A 27,664-nucleotide genomic window follows, 5' to 3' on the forward strand; every position below is an offset into this window, starting at 1 on the left:
AGGAGGTCCAGTGGAGTGAGGCTGGCCCTGATTTTAGAGCATGCGTGCTGTCTGAAGATCTAATTATTGATAATTATTTGTTTACAACTTGGGACTTTGGCCAGAATAACATTCTTATCCTTTCTTTAAGGGAAAACAAGTATTTTCAATTCTCAGTCCTCTTTCATCTTCCCTTAGCCAAACAGGAGATACCATAATAGGTTGTTGAGTTTGTAGAGGTGATTTCAGCTTGTGTAGCTACTTAGGTGATTTAAATGCCAATTACTGAAGCAGAAAAATAGCTCTGATTGATTTTTTATTAATTGGAAAAAAATTTCTGAATATATTTAGGGTGTCCTGACAGTACAGGATTCAGGATGTAATCATTCAATACAGGACATGTCTGCCTGGCAGCCTTACCTATGGGCCAGCTTCACTTTCTTGTCATTTAACACCCTCTCCTATTTGCCTGTGAAAACCCTGTCTTATTTATTCTAATCAATGATTATTTGTCTCCTATTCTTCATTCATGCTGTACTTGCTTGAATTTGAACTCTAATTCATTTATCACGTGAATCACAATAACCCAAATTTCTAGGCATGAGTCTATTTTTTTTTTGGTACTGGTTTTGGTAAAACCCCAGAGGGGTTTTACCACTGAGCCACATCCTCAGCCCTTTTTAAAATTTTGAGATAGGTCTTGCTAAGTTGCTTAGAGCCTCCCTAAATTGCTGAGATTGGTTTTGAACTTGTGATCCTCCTGTCTCAGCCTACTGAGTCACTGGGATTACAGGCATGCCCCCCACACCTGGCTCCATATTAATTTAGGATAAACTAAAGTTCCTTACCATGGCAAATGAGGCCTTTTGTTATGTGGCCTCTGAATTCTCCTGATGCCTGAACATCTTTTATTCTTCTGCTCACTAGCTCTATATGTAAGAGTTTCCAAAATGTGCCATATTACTCACCTGTACTTTTGCACATGTAGTTTCCTTACTTGAAATGCTTATCTCACTTTCAGAAGAGTTTTTATTATTCCAAAATTTGGTTCAGGCCTCCCTGCCTCTGCAAAGCTTTCTTTGGTATCTCCATGCCCTCTACATCTCTTTTTTCATTCTGTGCAAAACTTTACAACATTCTTGCACTGCAATATATTGTCATGAGCCATGTACTCAGCCTGTTATTAATTTTTTTTGAGACAAGTTCTCGCCAAGTTGCTTAGGGCCTGGCTAAGTTGCTGAGGTTGGCTTTGAACTTTTGATCCTCTTGTCTCAGTCTCCCAAGCTCCTGGGATTACAGGTGTGTGCCATCATGCTGGGTCCAGGACTATCTTATTAGGAAACTAATCCCATTCAGGAGGGATTAGTCCTATCATGACTTAATCACCTCCCCAAAGGCCCTACTTCCTCATATCATCGCCTTAGAGGTTAGAATTTCAACATGAATTTTTGGAGAACACGCATTCACACCACAGCAACGTATTTTTCAAGATTTAGACACAGGTGTTAGATGTGCTAAACTTCTGATAGGTTTATTTTGTGTGAATTAAAAAAAACCCATATTTAGTAGCTTTAAACTTGAAAGTTGCCTATTTTTATATTTAATACACCTAGGTGACAGCCCACAATATTAGTGGGTATAATTTCATAATGATTTCAAAGCAGTAATTTTTTCCCTGAAAACAGAAATTGGGTGGAAATTTTCCAATTCACAGTAATTACTAGAATAGAGACCAGATTTTTCTTTCTTTCTTTTTTAATGAAACCTTTTTTTAAAAAGTGAAATCCATGTGTAAATTTTGATACCAAGACAAGAAAAGGATAAATCCCAGAGACTGAGAGATAGTTTACCATTCATTTTAATCTTTTATTTTGGTCCTTTTCACTAAAAATGTATATTTTTTGACTCATTCATTCATAAGCTTCTAAAATGTTATAAAAAATATTACTGGTGTAGAGTTTGGTGTTTTTATGAGAAATCCCTACCGACTTAGATATTTAAGATGATCACATGTGATATCTAGAATACACTCCTGTAGGAAAGAGGAAAAACAAACACCTTTTATTTTACAAATGCCCAAAGTTAGTGTCTCCACTTATGATTTCTCGGGTTATTTTTTAAAATGTCCGATAGGCACGAATGCTTTTCTTTTATCTGTTACATAACCAATGTTTATCCATGGGATTTGATAGCTGATGGACACTAAATGATTATAGGCTTTTTTCATATCCATTACATTTATTACATCACTCTTCAGTATTTATTCTCTGATGCGCTTTGGTTTAAGGCTTCCACACATGCAAATCTACTTTTTAGGGTTCTTCTTCCATATGGATTTTATAGTGATTAGTAAGGGATGACCTGTGGTTGAAAAGTTTTCCACATGTGTTGCACTCATAGGGTTTCTCTCCTGTATGAATCCTCTGGTGTGCAATACGTGAGGAGCTTTGTCTAAAAGTTTTCCCACATGTATTACATTTAAAGGGTTTCTCTCCTGTATGAATCCTTCGATGCTGAATAAGGGCTGAACTTTGGCCAAATGACATCCCACATTCCCCACATCGATAGGGTTTCTCTCCAGTATGGATTCTCTGATGATTACTAAGGGATGAGTTACACCTGAATGTTTTCCCACACTCATTGCATTTGTAGGGTCTTTCTCCGGTATGCATTCTCTGATGCTGAATGAGAGCTGAACTCTGCCTGAAGGCTTTCCCACACACTTTACATTTACATGGTTTCTCTCCAGTGTGAATTCTCTCATGAATGATAAGTGTTGAATGGGAACTTAAGGCCTTGCCACATTCATTACAATTATAAAACTTCTCACCAGTATGAATTATTCGATGTCTATTGAGTCGTGAAATAGAAGTGAAGCCTTTTCCACATTCATTACATCGATAGGGCTTTTCTCCAGTGTGAATTCGTTCATGTTGAATAAGTGATGCACTCTGACTGAAGGCTCTCCCACATTCACTGCATTTGAAAGGTTTCTCTCCGGTGTGAATTCTCTGATGATAACGAAGAGATGAACTAGACTTAAAGGTGTTGCCACATTCACTACACAAATAGGATTTCTTTCTGGGATGAATTCTTTGACCAGGAAGGGATGTGCTGCAACTCGATGCCTTCCTACCTGGATTATATTTATAAGGGTTTTCTCCAGCATGGATTTTCTGATGTATAAAAAGGCCTGACCTTCGGCTGAAGGACTTACCACATTCCTTACATCTATAGGATTTCTCTACAGTGTGGGTTCTTAGATGCTTATACAGGGATGTACTGAGAGTGAATGCTTTCCCACATTCTTTACATATGTAGGGTTTTTCTCCAGTGTGAGTTATTTGATGTTGAATAAGAGCCGAACTTTGGCTAAAGGCTTTGGAACACTCTTTACATTTAAATAATTTCTCTCCACTATGATTTTTCTCATGTTTACGAAGGGATGAAGTATTAATGAAGGTTTTCTCACACATACTACATTGATAGCGCTTATCTGCTGTCATTTTTGGCTGATTAGGTAAATTTGAATTCTGTTTGAAAGTGTTTCCTTTTTTTTCACATTTTGGTGGTGTTTTCTCTCTGGAAACTATCTGTTGCCTAACAATGATTGACTTTGGGTTGATGTTCTGGCTAAAGTCAACATTTTTATGGCTTCTTTCTACAGTCACGGTTTTTCTGTGGGTGATTGAAACTATCTGAAAATTTTCCTTTTTATCCTGTTTTTTCTCTAATTTGCCTTCATACATGCACGATTTTTCAGATTTCAAGTCCAAGGGTTCAGGTTCACTCCTTTTGTGTCTGTTCATTATCAATCTCTGAAGTGAAGAGTCCTGTGTTTGAGTTGACTTTGTGGTCCTATGATTGCTCTTCCATACTGGAGAGAGAAAAAAAGAAAAAAGAAATTGAAGATCTCTCATGTAGTATAGAAGTTAGCTGGTTAGATTAAATGTGAAGATCAAATAAATATTGATGTTATAAAATAAGGTCTTGGTATCTCACAAAAAATACAGAAAGAAGAAAAAATAGGAGAGTTAGGCAGTACAGATAAAAAGCAACGGGGCAGAAGTACTAGGGGTAAAAGAAATGAACAAAGTGAACTCAAGAGTGAGAGAGAAGAGAAGCAAAAGGGGAGCACGAGTTGGGAAGTACAATGTAGGATCAGAATCCAAAGCCCATGGAAGACCCCTAGATTATCATCCTGGCATTCTTCTTCCTTGTGTAAGCATTCCTAATCTGGAAAGCTTTCCCTCTTTTGTTTTATGCCCAAATTCCTTTGTATTCTTCAGATTTAAAAGCTAACTCCATGAGTCCTTGACTTTGAACTTCCATAGTCTATTTCCCTTACCCTTGCACTTACAGAGTGTTTTATATATATATATATATATATATATATAATATACATACATATTGTATTATGTCTTCCTATACATTTCCCTATTTATAGCTCACTTTCCTTTTCTAGGCATTCTTCAGAAGCAGATCAGCATATCCTATCTTCCTACAGATCCCCAATTCTATACAAAACTTGTTTTATTAATCTTTCTTAATTACCTACATATTCCTAGTTTCCTGATATCCATCCATGGTATATCCATAGGTATTCATCCATGCTAATTTCATAAATTATACATTCATATACACATATTTCAAGTCCCTTGCAGAAACTGCCTTTCAGGACAGCACATGGGTGATCAGGGAGGTTTAAGGGCCAGTTCATACAGCATTACTGAGTTAATCTATAGAGGTACCACAAGGTAGGTGTGAGGCCAAGGGTTATGAGCTGGGAAGACAGCTTACTTATGCATCAAATCAGAAAAGCTATGCAAAGATGGTTGAAAAAAAAGTCTAAGATCAGCAATAGGTAAGGATATAAAAATGTAAAGCAGGGCTAACATGAAAAATGGTAAAGATTGGAATTCAATAAACATTTCAATTGGGTAAGAATATAATTCAGTAAATATTAAACTTTGTCAGGTTATGCACATAGTCTGGCATTTTTTTCCTGGGCTAGACATTATTGTTTAAAGTGATTCTGGCTTCTTATTGTGTTTGAGATTCCTATTTGACATTTGCTTTCTCATCTTTTTCACATTCACACATTCCTTCTGCTTAGTGAATATTTTATATTTTGCTTTTCTCTTTTTTCTCTTTCTCGGTTTCCTTCATGGATAACTCTTCTTCTCTTCCCTCTTTAAAAATAGTATTTCCAAAGTTACTTTGTGAATTCTTCTCACATAACACATTTCCCTTGACTAGTTTTATATACATACACACCCATGTTTTTGGTACTTATTATAAGAGAAAGGATTTTTAAATTATTTGCTTAATTAAATGATCAAATTTCAATTCATTATCTGGGCCTAAAGTATTAGGAACACTTTCCCTTGTGTTTATTGGCATTATTTATAGGTTTGTACATGTACTGGGAAGAAGGCAGTAAGATTTTGCAATCTGGATTCTAGTTCATAAGGTAACAGCAAAAATTCTGCCTTAGGCCTTAGTGTAAAGAAAGGCTGCACTTCTGAGACCAACTGGCTTTTACTAGATCCCTGAGCACTGGGATTGGGTATCTGAACTGTATTTTGTTTCTCATGCACTGCTGTCTTTACCATAGTCTCCTAACTAGTCTCCTTGCTTGAGTCTTATGAAGTGCCAATTCAGTCTCCACACTAGATGGGTATTCTTTCTAAAATCCACATACTATCATGTTGCAAACTTCTCTTCAATGATTCATATATGAGGTCCAGAGTCTTAGAGTAAACAAGATACTTGATGATCTGACCTTCATCCATGTCTGTCCTCACCTCCCTCCCCTGGCTTCTTGTCAGGTATGCTGAACTACATGTAGAGTGTAGAGCGCTCCATGTTGTTTTCTTGTTTCGTTAGATTTAAATATGCTGAGGACATCCTTTTCCATTCACAGATATTCACGAAGTGTACTATGGGTCAGGTAATATTCTGGGGAATGAAGATAATGTGCTGAATAAGACAAAGTTGTAGGCTTGGAAGAGCTTGCACTTTGGGGTGTGTGTGTGTGTGTGTGTGTATGTATTCACACATGCACACAATGCTGGGGCAGGAGGGGGGATGAAGTTACAAATAATAAGTTAATAAATAAAAGCCACATGGCTATCTGAAGAGCTTCTTAGCCAAAGGAACCTGCTACTGAAAACAGCAAAGAGACTAACTTAGTTGGGAGGCAATGAGCAAGAGGGAAACTGGTAAAATAAGACTGGAGCATGTGGTGGAGGCAAACTACATAAGGTCTCCCAGATCATGGTGAAGACTTTGGAATTTTATTCTAAGCATGATAGGATACCAAGGAGGGAATTATGTCTTTACTTGAGTTGTCTACTGTGTAGAGAACAGACTGCATTGGGGCACAAGTGGTAGCAGGGAGAGGAGAGGTGACTTAAGAAGCTTTTATGATTATTTAAGTGAGAAATGGGATGAAGGGACAAATGATTGCATCAGGATACATTACAAAGGAAGAGCTAATGGTACTGAAACTAATGAACTCATAGGATGCTGAGAGGAAAGAGAAAAGTTAGGGATTATATCAAGGTTTCTAGCTTGACAATGATGAACGCTGGTACCAGTCACTGAGAAGAAGAGGAAAAGGGTGAATCTGTTTCAGATATCTTTGTTATGGCTTAGATGACTTAGTGAGCACCTCTGAGACCAACTGAAGGGAGACATTGAAATAGTCAGTTGTATAGATTATTCTGGAGATCTGAGGAAAGGTCAGAGCTGAAGATATGCATGAAGGAGTCATCAGCATACAGATTTAACTTAAAGACAAAGAATGAGGGAGAAATTGCTTGATTACTGCAACATTTAGAAGTTAAGAATAAATATCAGGACAGTATGACGTTCCAGAGTCAAAGAGAATAAAAAGTACTCCAGGAAGGAGTGAATAGTCAATTGTGGCAAATACCTTGAGGACTGTAAAACCTGACCGTGGGCAAGATGGAAGCTGTGTGGAGCTTAATCACAGTGCTTGCAGTGAAATAGTAAGGAACAAGGTCTTCAGGAGTGCACAGAGGAAACAACAGCAGGTGTGAAGACAAAAACATCAAATGGAAAATGTTTTTCAAAGTTTGGTTTAGAGGAGAATAAGGAAGAGAGACATGGCATTTTTATTTGTAATGGAAGTGGTTACAGATACAAGGGTCCATATCAATTGTGGTGAACTCCTCCTAGCACTAACGTGCCAATGCCTTAGTCTCATGTTTTCCACTGAAGCAGATAGTAGTTTGGGTTGAGGACACCCTAACTTCCTCATGATCTGCTCAGAATTGTCTACAGCTCTACAAGTATGTCTCCTAAGGTACAGTTCAACCTTTGTTCCAAGAATCAAGCACAGGCCTGAGCTACCGGATGAATGAGGTTAAAACTTAGGGCAGAAGTTTAGAGCTCAGTGATCTTGCTAATGACCACTGCCCTGACCAACTAGTTACTGTCACTAGGTCAAGGTCTTCAATCTTTTCTCTATCTCCGGACCTCCTATGTGAAGGACAATCCTGAATTTTCTCTTTCCTGCCTGTCACTGACACTGGGCTATTTCTTAACTGCAGTTAGATGTGTTAATAGTTTTGAGAAAGTTCAGGTTCATTTCAGGTAGCCACAGGACACTTTTGTTTTGTTTAGCATACACTCCCCTTCCTCAGGGTGTGAGGATCCTTCTGCCTTGCTGACACCCAAGACACACACTTCAGTCTGTAAGTCCCTAATAAATTGCACTTGGTACAATCCTGTGTCTGTCGGGCTTTTTCTTTCATCTTTCAGCACCTTCCATCTTTGATAGTTGGTTCTTGAACATTCAGTTATACCAAAATGATTCCTTTTCAAAGCTTCTTTTCTATGTTTCCCAGTTCAAAATGACAACATAACATTTTCAATGACTTTTCCATAAATTCTTCGATTCATTTCATCTTGAAATCTCCTTTCCCTTGCATTCCAAGTCTAGGCAGTCACCGAGTACTCTTAAATCCCATTAGGTGAAAGGCCTCCAACAGCCATCACTGATCCACCCAAGATCAGTATTTCCTTACTCTACAGTGACTATTGTTATTGACCTTCAATTTGTTCCTTTGGTTCCAGTATCTCATCTATCTAGTATTATTTCCAACTGGATTTATACTCTTAATATGGAAGACTACTCTTGCTATTTCAAAAAGTATTCATTGCTCCTTACTTTATTCATTTACCAAATAGTTAAAAAGTACACAGTATGTGTTAGGCTGTATCCTAGGTACTGGTAATCGACAGTATACTACAAATCCTGTAGTGAAAAAAAAAAAACAGTTCATTTCTTCAAGGAGTTTATAGTTTGGCATAGAAATGAAGAAGTGAATAGGCAATCACAACACAATGTGATCATTTCTACAACAAACATGCAAGGTAGAAATGGGTGCAAACATGAGCTTAAACCAATATCCAAACTATCCTTAGATAGTGGTGGGTGCAGGTAGGGAAGAGGTGCAGATGCTGTTTAGAGTTTTCAGATATCTAAGATGAGATTTTAAAGGACCAGTCATAGGATAGATGAGAGTTGAAGACATCGTTAGTCTTTGAACCCAATCCAACTTTCAAGATTTACTTTTTGAAGTCTTCTCCCCCATCTTATTCTATAGCCAGATTCATAAAATGATTCAAGTCATTTCTATAAAAATGTTGCTTGTATTTAAAGTCTCATAAAGTTTCTAGAATCAGAAAATGAGGGAGCTATATGCAGGGAATTGTTATGTATCACCATGATAATGGGTAGGGTGGCACATTTGTAAACATCTTCCAGATGTTTATGTTACTGGAAAAGAGGAACATTCTAGAAACTGTGTGTTTGGTAACTAGCTTTTAAAACTTTTAATTGTGGAAAATTTGCAGCATATACAAGAGCTAATTGTACAATGAATCTTCAAGTAAGTTTCAACCACCAACGCTGTTACATCTATAGGTTATGATGGGTTATTTGTGTCACATCTCCCAGATATGTTACAGTCCTAATTTCTAGTACTTGAAAAGCTGACCTTATTTGGAAATAGGGTCTCTGCAGATTTGATCAAATTAAGTTGAGGACATTATAGTGGGTCTGAATCCAATTGACTAGTGTCCTTGGAAAATGGGGAAATCTGGCCATAGAAATGCATGGTAAAAAGAGGAGGACACAATGTGGAGGTAGAGGAGGAGTTAGGACTGATGCAGCCAGAAGTCAGGGAATACCAAGGATTTCTAGCAACATTACATGATAGGAAGAGGCAAGGGGGGAACATGGAGCCTCAGAAGGAACAGGATCCTGCCAATACCTTGACTTTGGGCCTCCAGACTGTGAGACAATACACTTCTGTTGCCTTAAGCCACCTAGTCTGTGGTAATTTCTTATGGCAGCCATAGCACTATAACATAAAACCTTACCTCTCTTCCACTAAATTATGCTACAGGAGATCTCAGACATCAATTGTTTCATCCATAAATATGTCAAAATTACTCTTATCACTGCCACCAAATTGCACACTATTGTTTGCAGTTATTTTTGTCCTTAGGACATAAACTACAAATAAATCAAACTACTGTGATGTAAAGGAATTTGAAATAATTATTTATGTTGCTAAACTAACCAACCTGAAACACAATTAGAGTCATTCATTTCATTTTGTTTTTAACATCTGGGGGATACTTTTTCATTTTTATTTAATTTTGCTTTATAATTTTATGAAATGTTTTATGGTTCCGAAGTCAAATGAAAAAAGATATCTTTAAAAAAAAAAACCTCTAGATTCTACTCCGGTTCCCTTCATCTTTTTTCTTCCTTTACCGTGTTGGGAACCATTTTTATTGATCTGCTTTTATCCTTTGTTTTTTTACTGTTTCTATCTTTTTTTTAAAAATAACATACATACTTTTTTTAAATACTTCCTTGGTCCCTTCTTAGATAACAGTGGAACTTACAGGGATATTTATTCCTTTATACGGCTGCATAGAAGTTCACTGTGTGTACACACCAAAGTTTATTCAACCAGATTCCTTTGAGGAACCTTTGGGCTAACTCTAATTTTAGCATATCAGAACTTTATATTGGTACATGATAAAGGTATAGCTTTAAATCACTTCCCACATTGCTAATAACATTTATAAAATCCTAATCTCAAGTGGACCTGCTGGCTAACATTACCCAAAGCTGCATGTAACCAAGTCCAGATGTTCTCCCAGCTGAGAAGAAAGAAGACTAGAGCCAGCCCAGAGTAAGGAAGCTCTCTGTGTAGTGACCTGGAAAGAGCTTCACTATGTACCAAGTGAAAGGGGCAGAATAAGGTCTATTATATACTAATTTTATCTCTCTGAATATATGTATATATGTAGTGTATTCTACATTTGTCCACTGGTTCCTCTCACTCCTCCTTATATCCCTCTGGCCTTCTTCCCTTACCACCTAGTGCCACTAAGAACTCCATGTGGCTAGGACAAGACACTTTCTTCAGTTCTCACCAAACTTACCTCCAGCAACACCTGACAGCAATCCCTCACTTTCCTTGAGACACTCTCCTCCTAAGCTATAGTGAGCCCATACTATGTCCCATGTTGTGGCTCATTTTTCTTAAGCTATAATTTTCTTTGTGCACTCAGTTTTCTCTATCTGCTTTTTAATTTGTAGAGTTCCTTAGGGTTTAATTCTTGGCCACCAACTCTTCTCACTTTGCCTCTTTCCATTGGCCAGCTTCAATTACAAACTTATACTCTAGGCAGACTTCTCTACTCTCCACACACAAACTTCCAGCCCATCTACTCAAAACAGCAACTAAGATGTCTTAATGATACCTCAAAGTCAACATCCTAGAGCCAGACTCATGATCCTCCAACCTGTTTAACCCCCTGATTCTGTAAATGGCACTATTCTTAATCCAAACCCAAGAACTGGCTTCTTGTTCCCATTATCTAATCAACTACCAAGACTTTTTCATTTTACCATATAACATCTTTCAAATCCATCTACTCCTCATTTCTACTGCTAACATTGTACTATGTGTCATGCCTTGCCTCTGATGGTACCAAACTCTCCAATTTCCGCCTACAGTACTCCTACACTGGACCTCCCTATGGGTTCATTCTTCTCTACCTAGCTGTCTGAAATGCTTCTGCCCCTACCACCTGACATCACTAAGACTTCCATGTGGCTCAAGATTCAATCCTAGCCTCTTTCTTCCTCTTACTGTAATCTGAAAATTCTCCACAGGCTAACTTAACCTCACTCATGTTTTAACTATTCTGTATGGACCAGGTTCTTGCAAATTTACATTTCACACTCAGTCCTGACATCTCCACTTGGATAACTGGGTCAACTAAAGACAACTCAATTTAATTAATTCCAAATGAAATTCATAAATCTCCCAAATTGGATCTCCTTCCATTGTTATATCAGTGAATGATACAGTTGGTGAACAAACCACCAGCTAAGCAAGTATGCCTAACAACTCCATTTCTTATTTTCCTTACTAAATTCATCTCCAAGTCCTACTTTTATTTTCCAGATACCTTTGGAATTGGTTCACTTCTTTCTATTTCCATCGGAACTAACCTAGTCTGAGTCATTCCTGCATTTACTATAAAACTGAAGTCTACTCTGGCCAGCCACTATTTTAGACAACAGGGAAGTGGGAATGAATGAAAGAGGCACTTCTATATAAGGGAGCTTATAATGCAAAAAAGAGATCATAAATACATATGTATTATTATGCATGATAAGTGTGCTGAGGGGATAAAGAACATGGAGGAATGAAGGCTGTTTTTAGATTAGCAGAGCCTATTCAGGAGCAGAAACCTGTGGGAAATGAGTTAGCAAGCCATGCATGCATGTGGTCATCAGGAAGAAGAATGGTACCAAACAGGAAAAGCAAGTGCAAAATCCCTGAGGTGACAGCCAGGGTGATCAGAGTCCTTGCATAAAGGGCAGAGCAGAAAGAGATGAAGGTCAAGAGGCCAGACAACTATAGATCTCTGAAGGTCATAATGAGGACTCTGGGTTGTGCTCCATGGGATAGAAGCCTCTAAAGGTTTTAAGTATGGAACAATATGACATAGTTTACTTTTTAAAAAGATCCTTTTGATAGCGATGAAGAAAAGAAGTTGGTGGCTGGGGAGAGGGGAGGTGCAGGGACCCTGTATGGGTCTTTGTTGGAGGGCTGGGGACAGCAAGAAGCATTAACTCATACAAATTAAGCATGGCTGCAGAGCATTATGGTTCCACTTGAACCATGTAAGAAGTCACCTTTAAAACCATTACATGCTATTTGGTAGGGCTGCTGCTAATCTGTATGACACCTTGTGCAAATCAGGAAAAGATGCACTTCCTGCAGGCAGATGCTGCCCCAGCAAACCTCACTGGAGCATAGCAGATAATCCTAGAGGTGACCACCCTGCATTTCAGTCCACCTTAGATGGCTTCTTGCTTTAGGAAGACAAAGGAAAAGAAGGGAAGAAAAAATAATATTTCACTGCATGGATATGGTAGATCATCCTTGGAATCTAATATTTTCACATTTGGTTGTGAACCAAACTTATGAGCTGTACAAATGAATTTAACCCCATTATTATTAGTACAACTATTCCAGAAAAGCACAACCTCAAGTGATTATGCTTTGGGTTCATTTTCTAAGCAAGAGATTCAAATCAGATACAGTCCCTTTGAGCCACGCCCTCCTGTCTCTCAAAACTTAGAAACCCAGGATGACACGAGTTGTTTTTCTCAGAAGTTTTTTGGATTGTTCCTATTTATGAACAGTTCTGAAGTGAAAAATAACTTTGTAAAAGTACATTCTTGAAGCAAGTGGAGGTTCTAGGGAGTCTGCTCTCAGAGCATGAACTTTTCTGTCACTGGCTGTTCAAGGGTTAGGAGTTTGGTTCTGGCTGACAGTTAATATTAGGTACTTCCAAGAATATCCAGGTCTTTCAACTGTCCTCATGGAGAGTGAGATCCCTTTGGGAAGAGCTGTTCAGAGACCACCACGATCCAGGGATAAGGGAGCCTCACCAGAAGCATAACACATTCATACCACAGATCAGGTCCTCTAGGACTACCACCTGACATCCACCTTTCACCAAAGAGAGAAGGGCTATCCCAACCCACAGAAGCAGGGAGCAGCACAGAAAACAGTTCCCTCATTTCACTTAGAGATCACTCATAGCCTTCCTTCAAGACTGAGGTTGTCTTCCAGTGCTGAGAAGGGGGCGAGTTGAGCCAATTGTCAGATGTCCCAGTCTTTCCCTGGAAAGCTCTGAACCCTGGTCCTATTTCTACTCAGTCTAATCCCACTCATACTCACCTCTCTCATGAAGGAGACTCATTCCTCCTTCAGCAGCTCCCAAGGCAGATCACAGGTTATGATTCTTCCTCCTCTTCCTCTGATCTTTCCGACAAGAGTCAGGCCTCATAGAATAACTAGACTGATGCCTCTTAACTCTCAAATTTTCCTGCTATCTGTGCTCTCTGTTTATATTGGGGCGGTTTCTGGCAGTATCCACAGAATTCATATATTTCTCCAAAATGAGGGTTAAAAAGACAGACAACTGGGGTTTCCATCTCAGAAACTGTCACCGTGTCTGAGAAGAGAGCTCCAACACGGCACTGTTACACCAAGGCAATCTGTCTTACTCGTCTCTGGGGGTTGTCACTGGATGTCTGACCTGATGTAGCCTCCTATGTGTCTCCCCTGCATGCTCTCAGGCTCCCTAAGTCACTGAAAGCTGCTGTCTGTGGAGAGTGAACCTGGGTGCAGCTCCAGGAAACTCACAACTCTTCAGCCCTCCCAAGCTCTCTAATTCTCAGAACAAATCCTGTGACAGGGCTGGGGCTCAGTGGGATCTGTTTCCACTGCTGTCTTTTGCAGTTTCTTCTACTCTTCTCCTTCCTTGACACTGGCTTCCTTTCTCCAGACCTTCCCTGGCACCAATTCCTAGGCCTCCATAAGCTCGGATCCCCAGCCTTTCTTGGTTGTTAGCCACTTCTTCTATTTCTCTCCTCTGATAATTTAACCTTAGGCTCAGTTGCAGAGTTCTTTCTCTCTTAACTACCTCTCAAATGTTGGTTTCCTAGGAGTCGTTTTCTTCTCTTTTCCTTCACCTGGTCAACTCAAGGTGGCAAATACCCCTTTGAACTGAGGGTTCCCTGACCTCTGCTTGGAGTGCCAACCAGTCAGTCTTCCTTATATATCTGCCCACCTGTAATCTCTACCCATGTGTTTTACTCACATCTTAAATGAAAACCATCTCACACTGAATTCCTTATATACCCTTATCAAGCAGGCTTCTCCTCTGCCCCCTGATTCTCACAGCAGGTGCCTCTCTCCAGGCCCACTGGCTTCTTGCCTGAATTCCTATGATAGCGCTGTAAGGTTTCTCACCTCTAGTTTTTTTTTTTTTTTTTTTTTTTTTAAGTTATAGCTGTACACAGTACCTTTTAATTTTTAATTTTTTATGTGGTGCTGAGGATCAAACCCAGTGACTCACACTTGTTAGGCAAGCGCTCTATACGACTGAGCTACAAACCCGGTCCCCCATCTCTAGTTGCGCCTCACTTTAAATCTACCCTCATAATGCTTTCTATGTGAACATTCTTATTAACTTCCAATCAAGAGAACTTCATGACTATATTTGCTTTGTGAAAATTAAAACATTACATGGAAACAAAGTCCCCTTTTATTAGACTCATTCCAAGAGTAACTGCTGTTAATAGTTAAGGTGTGTCCTTGTAACCTTGTGTGTTCTTTGGAAACTTCCTCTCTGTGCTTGTTTGTGTATTTCACAAACACACACATACTTCTCTTTAAACATAAACAGAAATATATGGTAATATTTTGAAACTCGCTTTATTCCTTAATGTGCCTTGCAGTTGGGTCCACATCAGGGTGTTCTTTCTTTCTAAACTGTGGCCATGTTTGCCAGAGTAAGGACACACCATTGTTTCTTTAACCATTCATTTATTAAGTAACATTTATTTCTGATTCAGACTAATTTTTCTAAAATAACATGGATAAAAAAATTCTGCTTAAATTTCTCAAATATTTCCAGTCATCCATAGAACAGTTCAAATCTCTTAGAACTGTACCAAAGCATTTACAATGTAGCCCTCAGACAGCCTCTCATCTCATTTCCTTCCTTGGCTCCTTCTTTTCCTATACATACCTGCAGCTTCAGCCAGAATAAATTATTTGTAATCCCTTAAATACAGCATTCGTTGAAAGAAGACATGAAATTGCAGTCCTTTTCGGAAATAACAGGAAAGAATAAAAAGAGATCTGGAGAGACTCTTTGTGAAGTGATTATAAGAAAAGAAGAGAAAGCATGTGTCTAGGAACCTGGGCTTTCCCTATCACTTCTTGAGATCTGAGAACCCTAAATAAAGTTTCCCAACCAACACTCTAAGCTGCACCCTCTTCTGAACCAGAATGATGCCTGCGGTGATTCTGGGGCACCATGGTGCCACCCACTCACCAAGAGAGGAGCCTCCAGTACTTCCTTTCTCCACCTTCCAGGGATCTTCTCCTTGCTGCAACAGGGATATCACTTTTGGTTTAATAAATGGAAGTCTTCCTAATAGAAAATAAAATAAAATAACTGAAATTAAAAAGCTCAGAAAAAAATAAAACTAAGAGAAATATGTTACAGAGACCTCATGGGGCCCACAAAACCTATATTACCTGGCCTTTTATAAATAAAGTTTGCTGACCCTAGAAAAAACAAATGGGAAAGGCAAGTGGAAGGTCCAGAGGATGGATGAAGCCTTCTGCCAAGAGATGAACACACCAAAGAACAGTCACAGTGGGAAAATGATACCTGAAGTATGAAGAAACTTTTAATGTGCAATTACATAGAGGGAAGGGGACGGTTACCAAGACCACCTCCTCCATTCCTGTGCACAGGGCAATTCCATGCCTTAAGGGGAATATGTTTTCAATATTTATTTGCTGAGATCTGATTCATATAATCCTAAGGCAAAGCTCAGTTAAAGACTTTTGGTGACCCACAGCTTTATTCAGGGAAGGAGGTGCTGAGATCTCATTTCTGAACTGTGTCCACAGGGAGTTCCTTACCCAGTGAGGCCAGGTTACTATAGTTCTCCAGCATCACATCCCGGTACAAGCTTCTCTGAGAAGGATCCAGCTTTTTCCACTCATCTCGAGTAAAGAGCACAGCCACATCCTCGAACGTTACTGATACCTGTTAAGAATAAGCCATTCCAGCTCACCCAGGACAAGCTCTCACACAGCGAGTAGATAGTGGGAAATGGAGGTAGACAAGCTAACATGAAATCCTGCTGATACTACTATTCAAGGTTCTCAAGGGGCCAGGTCATTTGCTTAAGGAATAATCATTTCGTGACAAAAACACAATGAGCAGCAGGACGTATGAATGTAGCTGCTATAGCTTGGATCTTGAATGATCCCCAAAGGCCAAAGATGCTATTGTAAGGTGGCGGAAACTTCAAGAGATGTGGCCTAGTGAAAGGAAGTTAGGTCAATGGGGGTGAGCTCTTGTAGGGAATTTGGGACCGGCTCCTTCTTGTCTCTCTCTACTTTCCACCTGTCATGATGTGAGCAGCTTCCTCTGCCATGCACTACCAGCTATGATGTACTGTTCTGCCATAGGCCAAAAGTGACAGTCAAGTAACCATGGGCTGAACCCCTGAAACCATGAGCCTAAATAAACATCTCCTCCTTATAAATTTATTACCTAAGGTATTTTGTAATAGTAATGGAAAGCTGACTAACACACTAGCCTTGTGTTAACCACTATGAGAGATGTGTAAAGGGATTAAGGCCATTAGTGGGAGTGTTAATTAATCTGTCTAACAGAGATTTGATAATACATATTACAAAGGTTGGAAATGAGTATATTCTTTAACTTACCAATGACTATATTTGTACTATAATGAACAGTACACAAAATTGCATGTACAAGTTAACTTATCATGGTGCTTGCAATAGCAAAAAATGGAAAAAATATTCACTGATGAAGACAAAGTTAAATAACTTAAGACAGGCACTGTCTGCTTAGTTTGAGGATAGTAATTGCAAAAATTAAAAGAGCTGTCAATTATCAAATGCTTTCTATGGGCCAAGTAGTGCTCTTAGAGCTTTACATTAATCTTTTGTGTATAATCTTTCTAATCTTCACCACAACTTAAGGTGGTAATATCATTTCCCCATTCTGCATAAGAAAGAAAAAAAAAAAAACAAAACAAAGTACAAAAAGAATAAGAAATCTGTCCAAGTCACACAGCTGGTCAGTGACTGAAGTGGAATTCCAATTCCAGTGATTGTCCAAGGCTCCAAATTCTTAATCAATCTGTACATTTGCCCCTCAGTGCCTACCTCACAGGGTTAAGAATATTTAAATGAGATAACCTATATAAGAAGCTGAATTACTTTGAAGAAGCCATATCTATATTTTGAATTAATTTTTATTGGTGTATTATAATTACACATAATGAACTTATTGCCACACAGTTGTACATACATATAACATAAATTGGTCAATTTCATTCCCCAGTGCCACATCTCTATTAAAGATCATGTAGACTGACCTCAGCTCAGAACATCCTGATTGTGGAGATGGCAAGTTGCAGGTTAAGAGACAAAATTAGCTTGGGCTACCTTTAGAGTCTTTAGAAAAAGAATCATTTACTTTAGCTTTTGTATCTGACCTAACATTCTCCTATTAGGTAAACCTCTTAGAATGTATTAACAGCTTAACAGACCTCTAGTCTCCACCAACCCTAAAGCTAAGAATGCTGTAACATTCAATAACTATAGGAAAGACTTCTCCTCTTTGTTACAGTTCACCTACCTAATGCCCCCAACCAACATATTTCTTAAACTTATTGATTCATGACTTTGTTTTTTTGGCTATAAAAGTTCACGTATCCTCTTCCATAGCAGAACAAATTATTCAGGCAACTTGAATCCATGTCTCTGGGTCACTCATATGTGGTTCAGAGTAAACTATCTTACTCTCTTTAAAGTTGTTGTTTTATGTCAAAATTTACAATGGAGATGGATAGAGATGATGGTTTCTTAACAATGTGAATGTATATATTTAAAATGTCACTGAATTTTACACTCAAAAATGGTTTAAGATTATACAGTATGTACATTTTAGAATAAAAATTTAAAAAAATACGTATACATATAAATGAATGGACATAGAAAATGATTCTTATAGATACAAACCAAAGAGCTGTAAATGGTTATGTCTAGATGTTGAAGCAAGTGATTTTACTTTCTTTTTTATAAATGTTGTGATATTGTGAAATTTGGTCTTCATCCCATTTCCTGGTACACAGTTCCTAAAATCCATAGACTCTTCAAAGTGATAAATGACAAGTGACCTTTTGTATGCTAAGAATTGACAAAGACTAGGGGCTGATGGTGAAGTTCATCAATGATTTAATATATTGTGCCTCTGTTAATGGAGCCTCCATAAAAACTTGAAAAGAAAGGATTTGGAGAGTCTGAGAGTTGAACACATGGAGGTTTCTGGAGGGTGGCACACCCATACCTCATTCTATGTATTTTTTTTTTTTTTATCAGTATTCTTTCTGATAACTTTTTTTTTTTTTGGTGATAACTTTTATAATAAGCTGGTAAATGTTTCCCTTAATTCTGTGAGCTGCTCTACCAAATTAATAAAGGAGGGGTTTGCCAGGGAACCCTAATTAATTAGCTGGTTGGTCATAACTGGTGTCTGGATTGGGGAAAATCTTGTGGGGCTGAGCCCTCAAACTATGGGACCTGTTGTTACTGTCAGGAAGACAGTGTCAAAATTAAATTGAATTAGAGGATACCTAGCCAAGGTCTGCTTCTGCAGCATTACTTGCTTGGTGGGTGAGGAATCTTCCCTATTCTGTCACTCCTAGTGTCATGTTGAGAGAGTATAATGGGAAAAATGACTTTCACTATTCAAATTTTTTTTAATTCTCTGAAATTTCTACCATGAGCATGCAATATATGACAAGAAAAATAATTTATTGATATATAGAAGGAATATAAGAAATGATCTTTGCCTTCAAAGAATTTATAATACAAATGACATACAAGGAAAATACATTAAATAATTTGAACAATGAAAAAAATAATTTGAACAATGAAAGACTGCTGTGTAGGGGTTGGGGATATCACTCAGTGGCAGAGTGTGTGTCTGACAAGCAAAAGCCCTGGATTCAATCCCCAGCATTGCAATAAAACAAAACTGGCAGGACAGGCAACACCATATGCCATCTTCTAGTTCAATCTTCATTTTAGTGACAAGGAAAATAAGATGAAGTACAACCAAGACCTGAGATCACATGCTTTACTAGTGGCAGTAGCAAGACCATAACTTAAGTAATCTAGTTGTGAAGTCAGCACTCTCTCTGGTCTTAAACTTCCTGTCACTGAGTTTTACATACCACACCATCCTATACTAACCCATGGGCAGCAGGTGAGGATAGGGAGATACAGCTGGGGATTCGCTTTGCAGAAAGGGACGGAGAAGGTTCTGGGCAGAAGAGCAACTTGGCCCTGTTGGAATGGAATGGGAAAGGCTTAAAGAAAACAGAGCAGCTCAAACATACAATGGTGGGTCCTGGCCAAAGCTTCAGAAGATCAAACTCCATCATGTTTGTGCATCTATAAATAATGCCATAGTGCTAAAGTGCCCTGGAACAGGTACCTGGGTCTGTCCATACTCTGAAAGATATACCGAGGAGTGGCTGGTCCAAGCATGGATTGAAGGCCATATGTACATGAGCACAAACTTGGGTTACTTGACTTCTTTGAGCCTCATTTCCTCATATGTCTATAAAATTGGGATATTTTAGTCAGTTTTCAGTTACTGTAACAAACACCTAAGGTGGTTTATTTTGGTTTACAGTTTTGGCAGTTGCAATTCTATTGTTTTTTTGGCCTGTGGTGAACATGAGGAAGAGGAAGCCCATTCGGCCATGGGAAGAAGAGGCCAGAGTCCCAGTATGCCCTTCAAAGGCACACTTTCAATGACCTAACTTCCTCCTACTAGATCCCACTTCCCCAAAGTTCCACCACCTCCTAATAGTACCACAGGTTAAGGGCCACATCTTAAACACATGGGCCTTTGGGGACATTTAAGGTCTAAATTATATAGGGGATAATAGCCATGCTTTTGTGAGAAATGAGAAATAACAAATGCAAAACCCTCAGAACATTCCCCAGCATGTTGGACACTCAAGAAATACCAACTGTTAGTGTTAGATGAAGGTAAGTAGAGAAAGCACCAGTATTTTCTGGATCCTAGCAACATTATATAATTAAAAAACATTTTTATGATGCCAAGAATCAAACCCAGGGCCTTGTAAAAGCTAGATAAGCACTGTACCTCCAGGCCTTAGCAATTTCCATTCATGAAGTTAATATTATTATTAATATAGTATCATTCAGCTACCACAATAAACACACACTGAGCAATTATTATGTGCCCAGCCCTGATCTATACACATTACAAGTACTAACATGTCATCCTCTAATCTATCCTAGGAGGTAGGCATAGCTATTATTTTGATTTTATAAGTGAGGAAACTGAGGCACTGAGAGATAGAGTTATTTGCCAAGGCCCACAAACAGTAACAAAGGAATTGAGTTAAAATCTGGCTGTCTGGCTTGAGGATCCCACTTCCTAACCACAGTGTGTACTGCTTCTTCACCACCAATATCTCATGAGATCCCCATGGAAACCTCTTGCAGCTTCCTGAGGAGTACTCTCTTTGCCCTTACAGAAAGAGAACACTCCAACATGGTTATTTTTCTTCACAGGTTATGTCACCTGGATGGGGTGCCTCCTTTAGTTGTCTAACATAGAGATGAAAATGGCAGGTCAAGATCAGTTTTTACTGAGACTAAAAACTGGTATAGGCAAAGCACTTGCTCAGTGGTGGGGGAAAAAAGCATTTTGCCAAGGGAAGGGAGAAAGACAAGAATGAGTGAAGGAGGGAGGGATAGAAAAGAATTTTATCAGGTTTGCATGTTGTTCTGTCCCCGGTATTACATTACTTGTGGCATCTTACCTTATCAAATTAGTAATCACAATGGATTGAGATTAATGAACAAAAGTGTGTTTAACAAGAAAAAAGTGGATACTAGACATGTGTGAGCATGGGCAGTATTCCTTACAGAATCTACCACCTGTAAAGGTGAACCAGCTACCCCAAGATCAAAGGACCAGAGCTCCAAATTCTGGTGAAGGTTGTATTGTAAGAGGGAGAGGGAAAATCCACCTACTAAGAACAGAGATGGCAGTGAGCTCACCTGGGACCTTGCTTCCCTTTGCTCAGGAGCCATGTCTTTTTTCTGGGCTCTTCCCCCCAGGGTGGGTGCAGTCTCCAGAAGGTGGATCTAAGAGAAGAAAAAGGAACCATGAGAAAGCCCCCTCTGCTTTCCACCCCTCAGTACCAGGAGCTCTGAAATTCTTTCAGACCCCATGTGACCACAGAGGGAAGTCAGAAGGAGCTGGGAGTGGACAAAATCAGAGAAAAGGGCTGGGGGCATCCTGGACCAGAGTCCCACTCTTTGTGGCTCTGGAGCTTTCCAGAAGCAAGACTCAGAAGGACATAGGACTCCATCAGCAGCAGGGACTCACTGAGCCTCACAAAGTGCCAGGCACCAACAGCTTCATGCTGTTTAATCCCAGAGTCAGCTGGCATTGCTAGAACTCCATTTTATAGATCAGAAAATTGAGGTCAGAATGCACCAGTTCACACAGTGAGAATGGCACCAGGATTCCGGTCCCCGAGCATCTGCTCTAATCTCACTGTGCATCGTGCAATTTTCCTCTAAAATTTCCAACCAATTCCTCTGTTTCCTGTAAAGGAATCAATTCCCAGATTTTAGAGAAAGCTGTTCCAGAGAAGGAAAACAGTCTTTTTCCTATGGAGGGAAGGGGGTCAGGCAGAGAAACCAAAGACTTGGATACTAGTCCTCACTGTGCCATCGGGGAGCCGAGCACCCCTCTCCTCCGTGAAGCAGGTCACGATGCCTGTCATGGTACAGTGCTGAAGCCATAGGGACGAAGCTCATTTTCTCACGCGTTCCACCGAGGCCGGTAGGCAGGGCAGGGAACGCGCTGTGGACAGACCTGGGGAAGCAGGTGGGCCAGCCGCAAACCCGGGTCAAGTGCCCCACCTGACACGCCTGGGGCGACATCAGGGAAAACTAGTGGGGACAGGCGACAGGCCCTGGGGTGTCGCCCGGACCACAATGGCTTTTCGGCACACCTCGCGGGCCTGTTCCCCAAGCCCGGGCACCGCATCCTCCCGAGGCCCAGGTCCGCCTCCCGCCGCCCTCTGCCGCTCACCTCCCCTGGCTCGGGGCTCCTGGGGCGATGCCTCGCCAGGCCGCGCTTCGCAGGCGGGAGGCTCTAGAACCGCCCCTCCCGCCAGCAGCCTAGCGTCGGGACCTCGCCCGCGAGCGACCTGGCCCCGGAGTCGCGCGCCGGCGGCAGACGCTCGGCTGCAGCAGCAAAGGTCCAGGAGGGCCGGGTAGGGTGGGACAGGGTTAGCCGCTAATGCCTCTGGGAAATGTAGTTCACTCGAGCCTCGAGGCTTCTGGGAAGTGTAGTTCTCTGCAGTTAAGAGGCCAGGCGCTGGCTGAACCTATATGGTGCTCACACCCTTGCTGAGGGGTCCCTCTAGTGCGCAAGGGTTTGCTTGCGCCCTTCATGAGTCTTGGATTCCAGGAAGTGGATACTTCATCGAGGGCGCTACCTTGTACTCTTTGTGTGAGTGATGGTGTTGCCGCCAGACGATAGCCAAGAACCAGCCCTTGTCCCTTGCAGTTGTTCATCGAAAGGATACAGGACACCTCCTACGTGCCAAAACTTGTGAGCAATTTGAAATAATGTCTGCAAATAAACCGAACATCATTGCTTTGGAGTAACTGTTAGCGGGTAGGGACAGACAGTGAGCAACTAACGTAATTATATAGCATTTTAGAGGATAAGCATTATGAGAAAAATCAAAAGAAGAGCATGATTGGAGGTATCTGGGACGCTTTGATAGATTGAATAGGATAGCCTGGGCAGTTGGGAATGGAGCAAAGACTCTGAGGTAGTGAGGGAAGTAGGAAATGGAGGGGATGAACTCAGGTACTGAAAAGCCAACGGATAATTTTATGTTTAAGTAAATTTCTTTTTTCTTTTTTCTTTTTTTTTCCCAGTTACAAAGCCCGGCGCAATGGCACACTCCTGTACTCCTAGCTACTCAGGAGCGTGAGGCAGGAGGATCACCAGTTCCAGGCCAGCCGGAGTGACGTAGTGAGACTTTGTTTCAAATAAAGGAGTATCAATTACAAGACAAATTCAGAAAGTTTGACAGATATTGAAAAGTTGAGAAAAACGCCCTTGATGCCACTAGTCAGAAATTAGTGGTAAACGTTTTTTTTTTTACAGTGCTACATATAATTTATTAATTTAGTAGTTTAGTCTCAATATTTAGCAAGTTTGTTTAAAAATTAATATTCCCGTTGGTTTGTAGTGACATTAATATAAATGCATAATTTCAAAGTCAACATTCCTTTCACTGTGAACATAAAGCTTCTTGAAAGATAGTTGTGGTTTGTGGTACAGTAATGACTGTGGCTCTTGGGATAGTACTGTTCAAAGTCAAGACAGGCAGATTTGGAAAAGCATAAACTATACAAACACACTCTCAGTATGCTACTATTTCCCACCCTTTTCTATAAACACTTGCCTGTAATACAGTATAATCCATTTCCTCAAATTTGAAAAAAAAAATCAAGATGAATACATTTTCATCTTCACTTCAAAATAACTCCTTTAAATGAAAAAAATGTTCCTTAGGTTTGTCAAGTTTGGTCAAGAGATGGCTTTCAGTATCTTCTTCATGTACAATTTATTACCCTATCTTAGTGACTCGTTACAACCAGTTTGGCAATAAGACCTCCAGCACTTTACGAAAAACCTTATTCAACAGATTTTAAGATTGTTAAACCTACACTTGAATTCTTAAACCATGAATTAAAACAAAGTCTCAAAACATGACCATGCATCATCCCCATTGGAACCTGTGAATTATTGCAAATAACCTTACCTGTGTAAATAATTCAACATAAACTTTTGGGGAGGGGGCATAAAATAAATACTATAGTATTTCTTCATCTCTATTTAATGCTGTTAGGATCAGAAGAAAAGATTAATATCACTAACAGGAAAAGTCAAACTATCTTAAGACTGTTTTCTAAGTAGTTAGAACAATTTCCCAAAACACAGCTAAGCAAGAGCCTATGCCAATAGTTTTCCTGTAGTGTAACATAATTGCTAGTATGAGGTGTAACCTGTAAGCAATTAATACAAATATAAATAGGAATAAGCCACAACGAAATCATGGTCTGGTGAAAAAACTTCTAAGCTAAAGTGGTTTGGGGAGAAGGGGGAGATAGGGCAGGTTTCCAGTGGGAACATCATTTTTGTGCCTTATCATTATCATCATCCCATATTTAATAATCTGCTATTGCAAGAAAGATGAAACCTTTCCAACTATACTGGCCTAGATACATTATGTAGCATAGTAAGCTTATTTAAGTATTACTAATCCCTTATTTGCTCTTTTATTTGGATAATAATCATATGTATGTCAAAAACTATAAACAGAATTTTAAAACACTTTTTATCTAATTTTCAAAAAGTTAATAGTTAAGATGAAACTATGTTCTACAGATTTTTAAAATATCTAAACTCAGGAGTAAAACTAAAGGAAAACAGTACTATCTCTTTAGTAAATGGCTTGTTGAAACCTCAAGCTCACTCATTTTTATAGATGGGTTTATTTGATGAGGATTGTGATCCAATGATTGTTTAGCAGCAATTTTACCAAACTGTAAATTCTTTTATTAACAAGCATTATAATATGCTTAGCATATTGTTTAGCAGCAGTTTTACCAAACTGTAAATTTGGTAAAATTTTTTTAGCAGCAATTTTACCAAACTGTAAATTCTTTTATTAACAAGCATTATAAACAGATAATACTAATCTTATTTAAAAACCATGAGTGCCACACTGGTGAATATACAGCTCATGAATAACTTAAAAAGTATTTCCCAGTTTAAAAGGCAACACACAGCATATAAAAACCTGTACTAAACAAAAAAGCTATAATGTGGATACATGATTGATGTGTCTAAAATGATATATATATATAGTACATAATTAACGTTAATTATGTGATCAGTACATTTTTCTATATGATTCCCTTCATGCTTCACTTTCCCCAGAAACTGAATTCTGAACTTCCTCTTCTAAAATTGGTACAATCAGGTTATCCTTCGACATCAAATTATATTTCATCACAAATTTAGTAAATTGGTGACATAAAAATGTTTCATTTTCATATTCATCAAATATCTGCCAGTGATGAAAATAAGCATGTGAAAATATTCTGTAAATTCTACGGCATACTGATCCTAGTTTTGCTACAGATGATTCTTTTATGCTAACCCTGCTGGGAAAATATTTATTGCTATTCAGAAGACATGCAGCACCATCAAGTGTGTGTCTATAACAGGGCACTCTTTTGGAGTTTTATGAGCTGCACAAAGAAAAATCCATTGTTCAGTTGCTGTCATTTGAGTACAAGTACCTGGATGGCATTCGCTCTGAAGTTTGACAGCAAGTTCATTTAGTTCAAGGCAGAATTGCCTTAAATGTTCATATTTCCACACACCTTCATCTTGGCCTTCAGGAGGTTCAAGAATTTTGTCAATATTGGAGCAATCTGCCCTTATGTTCTGTTGAATATACTGCTGAACAGCAAGTGTACTGTCCATTTCATCAAATGATTCATCAGGCCAATTATAGAACTCCTGTGCCTTGGTGCCCTGTTCCTCCTCAGCACTGCTGTCTCCTCCTCCATGACCATAGTGCTAGAGTCTGGGCGGCTGGAGTTGGTACCCAGATGTAGGGAACGGCTGCCTGCGCCAGTGGTAAACATTTTGATGAACCTCTTGAAACAACCCTTTGAGCTCCATATCCACCTCTCAATCACTGCCACTCTTGTTTAACAAAATGGAATATTGCAGATAGCACTTGTTACCTATTTTGTTTTTTTCCCCCGCTGAAGAATATGCCATTTGAATTTGCCAATAAATATTCTCCCTTAGTAGTGAGTAGTGTTTTTTAATAGGTTTGATGTATTGATTGCACTTAATTAATTTTAAAAGCATTTCACTAAAACTTATTTATGTAATTAAATTCCTATTATTTTTATTATTTTGTTTCTTTTTTGCATCATTAATATCCTTGAAGCTATATCTTTGAAAATTTTCTTTTTTTAATGCTTAAAAATTATTTTTTATTGGTGAAATAGACAGGATGGTGGGTTTCATTGTGGCATATTTGTATATGCATAAAAATGTAATTTTATCAGTTTCACACTCTAATACCTCTGTAGATTATTTTTTTAAACTCCTTGAAATTGAATTGCTGGATTAAGGACTGGTAGAACTCTAAGATGTTTGAGTACATTGTCCAATTGTCTTCCTGGGAGATTTTACAATTTATAGTTCCTCAAGCAGGTGATGATGTTATATTCCTAGAATCTCTGCCATTGTGGTTTTCTTTTGTTGTTTTTAATTAATAAAACAGTTATCTTCTTTTAATATGTAATTTTGAGAACTTGTGTAATTAAACATAATAAAGGAAAATGTTATTGTGTTTACATGTAATTTTAGGAAATTAAATAAGTTAGACATCTGTTAATTATTTAGATATTTTTTGATGATAATTACTCAGGTACCATGTTAGTCAACTTTCCATTACTGCAACAAATACCTGAGATAATTAACTTAAAAGAGAAAAGGTTTATTTTGGTATGGAGGTTTGAGTTTATGCCCAATTGGTCTCATTACTTTTGAGTCTGTGTTAAGTCAACAAATCAGAGTGAGTAGTGTGTGGTAGAAGAAGCTGCTCAAATCGTGGGTGGAACACAGAAAAAAGGAAAAGGTGACCAGGATTACATAATCCTGCACACCCCCAGTGACATCCCACTGGGCCCCACTCCTTAAAGTTTCCACCCAATCCAATAGTGTCAAAATAGGGACCAAACCTTTAACATGTGAGTCTTCAGAGGACATTCCACATCCAAACTATAGCAGGTACATTGACCATTTCCTGTTGAAATGTCCAAATTTTGAGTGTCATTTGGAAATACCATGCCTCCATAATTTTTTAAAGAAGAAACTTCTTGTTATGATTTGAATATGAAGGATCTCCCCAGAAAACTCATGTGACAATGCAGGAGGAATGTTCAGAGGTGAAATGATTATAAGAACTACAACCTAATTGGTGAATGGATTACTGAGTGGTAATTGTAGGCAGGTGGGCATGACAGGAGGAAATAGGTTACTGTGGGTAAATCCTTGGGCATTGTATAACTTGTCTCTGGATCCTAGCACTCTCTCTGTTTGCCAGTTGCTATGAGCTAAGCAGCTTCCCTCCACCACACCCTTTTGCCATGTTGTTCTGCTTCATCTCAGGCCCAGACCAGTGGAATTGGCTGGCCATGAACTGAGACCTGTGAAACCCTGAGCCCACAATTAAACTTTTCTTCTTCTAAGTTGTTCTTGTCGGGTATTTTAGTCACAATGATGAAAAGCTAACATCATCCTTTAT

The 27,664-nt window shown here is 39.1% G+C and overlaps 1 protein-coding gene and 1 pseudogene across 5 annotated transcripts; both read right to left on the reverse strand.

Annotated features, from left to right (window-relative positions):
• Window positions 1-1,819: 1,819 nt before the first annotated feature.
• LOC306664568 (zinc finger protein 354A-like) lies at window positions 1,820-22,530 on the reverse strand. 4 transcript variants are annotated; one of them, XM_079145517.1, is made up of 5 exons: window positions 22,336-22,530; window positions 21,291-21,377; window positions 16,065-16,191; window positions 15,466-15,564; window positions 1,820-3,856 (listed from the first exon to the last, which is right to left on the reverse strand). In XM_079145517.1, the coding sequence occupies exons 2-5, from the start codon at window positions 21,321-21,323 to the stop codon at window positions 2,292-2,294; spliced, it is 1,824 nt and encodes a 607-aa protein (XP_079001643.1). In that variant the 5' UTR covers window positions 21,324-21,377; window positions 22,336-22,530; the 3' UTR covers window positions 1,820-2,291. The 4 variants fall into 4 exon arrangements, with proteins under 4 accessions (XP_079001643.1, XP_079001645.1, XP_079001646.1 ...); XM_079145519.1 differs by lacking the exons at window positions 16,065-16,191; window positions 22,336-22,530; XM_079145520.1 differs by lacking the exons at window positions 15,466-15,564; window positions 16,065-16,191; window positions 22,336-22,530.
• A 2,440-nt stretch (window positions 22,531-24,970) lies between these two features.
• On the reverse strand, window positions 24,971-25,913 carry LOC306664022 (MOB-like protein phocein; annotated as a pseudogene). Its single transcript has one exon. The product of its transcript is annotated as an MOB-like protein phocein (transcript).
• Between the last annotated feature and the right edge of the window lie 1,751 nt (window positions 25,914-27,664).

The sequence above is a fragment of the Sciurus vulgaris genome (assembly GCF_902686455.1).
Source record: "Sciurus vulgaris genome assembly, chromosome: 6".
NCBI classification, from domain to species: domain Eukaryota; kingdom Metazoa; phylum Chordata; class Mammalia; order Rodentia; family Sciuridae; genus Sciurus; species Sciurus vulgaris.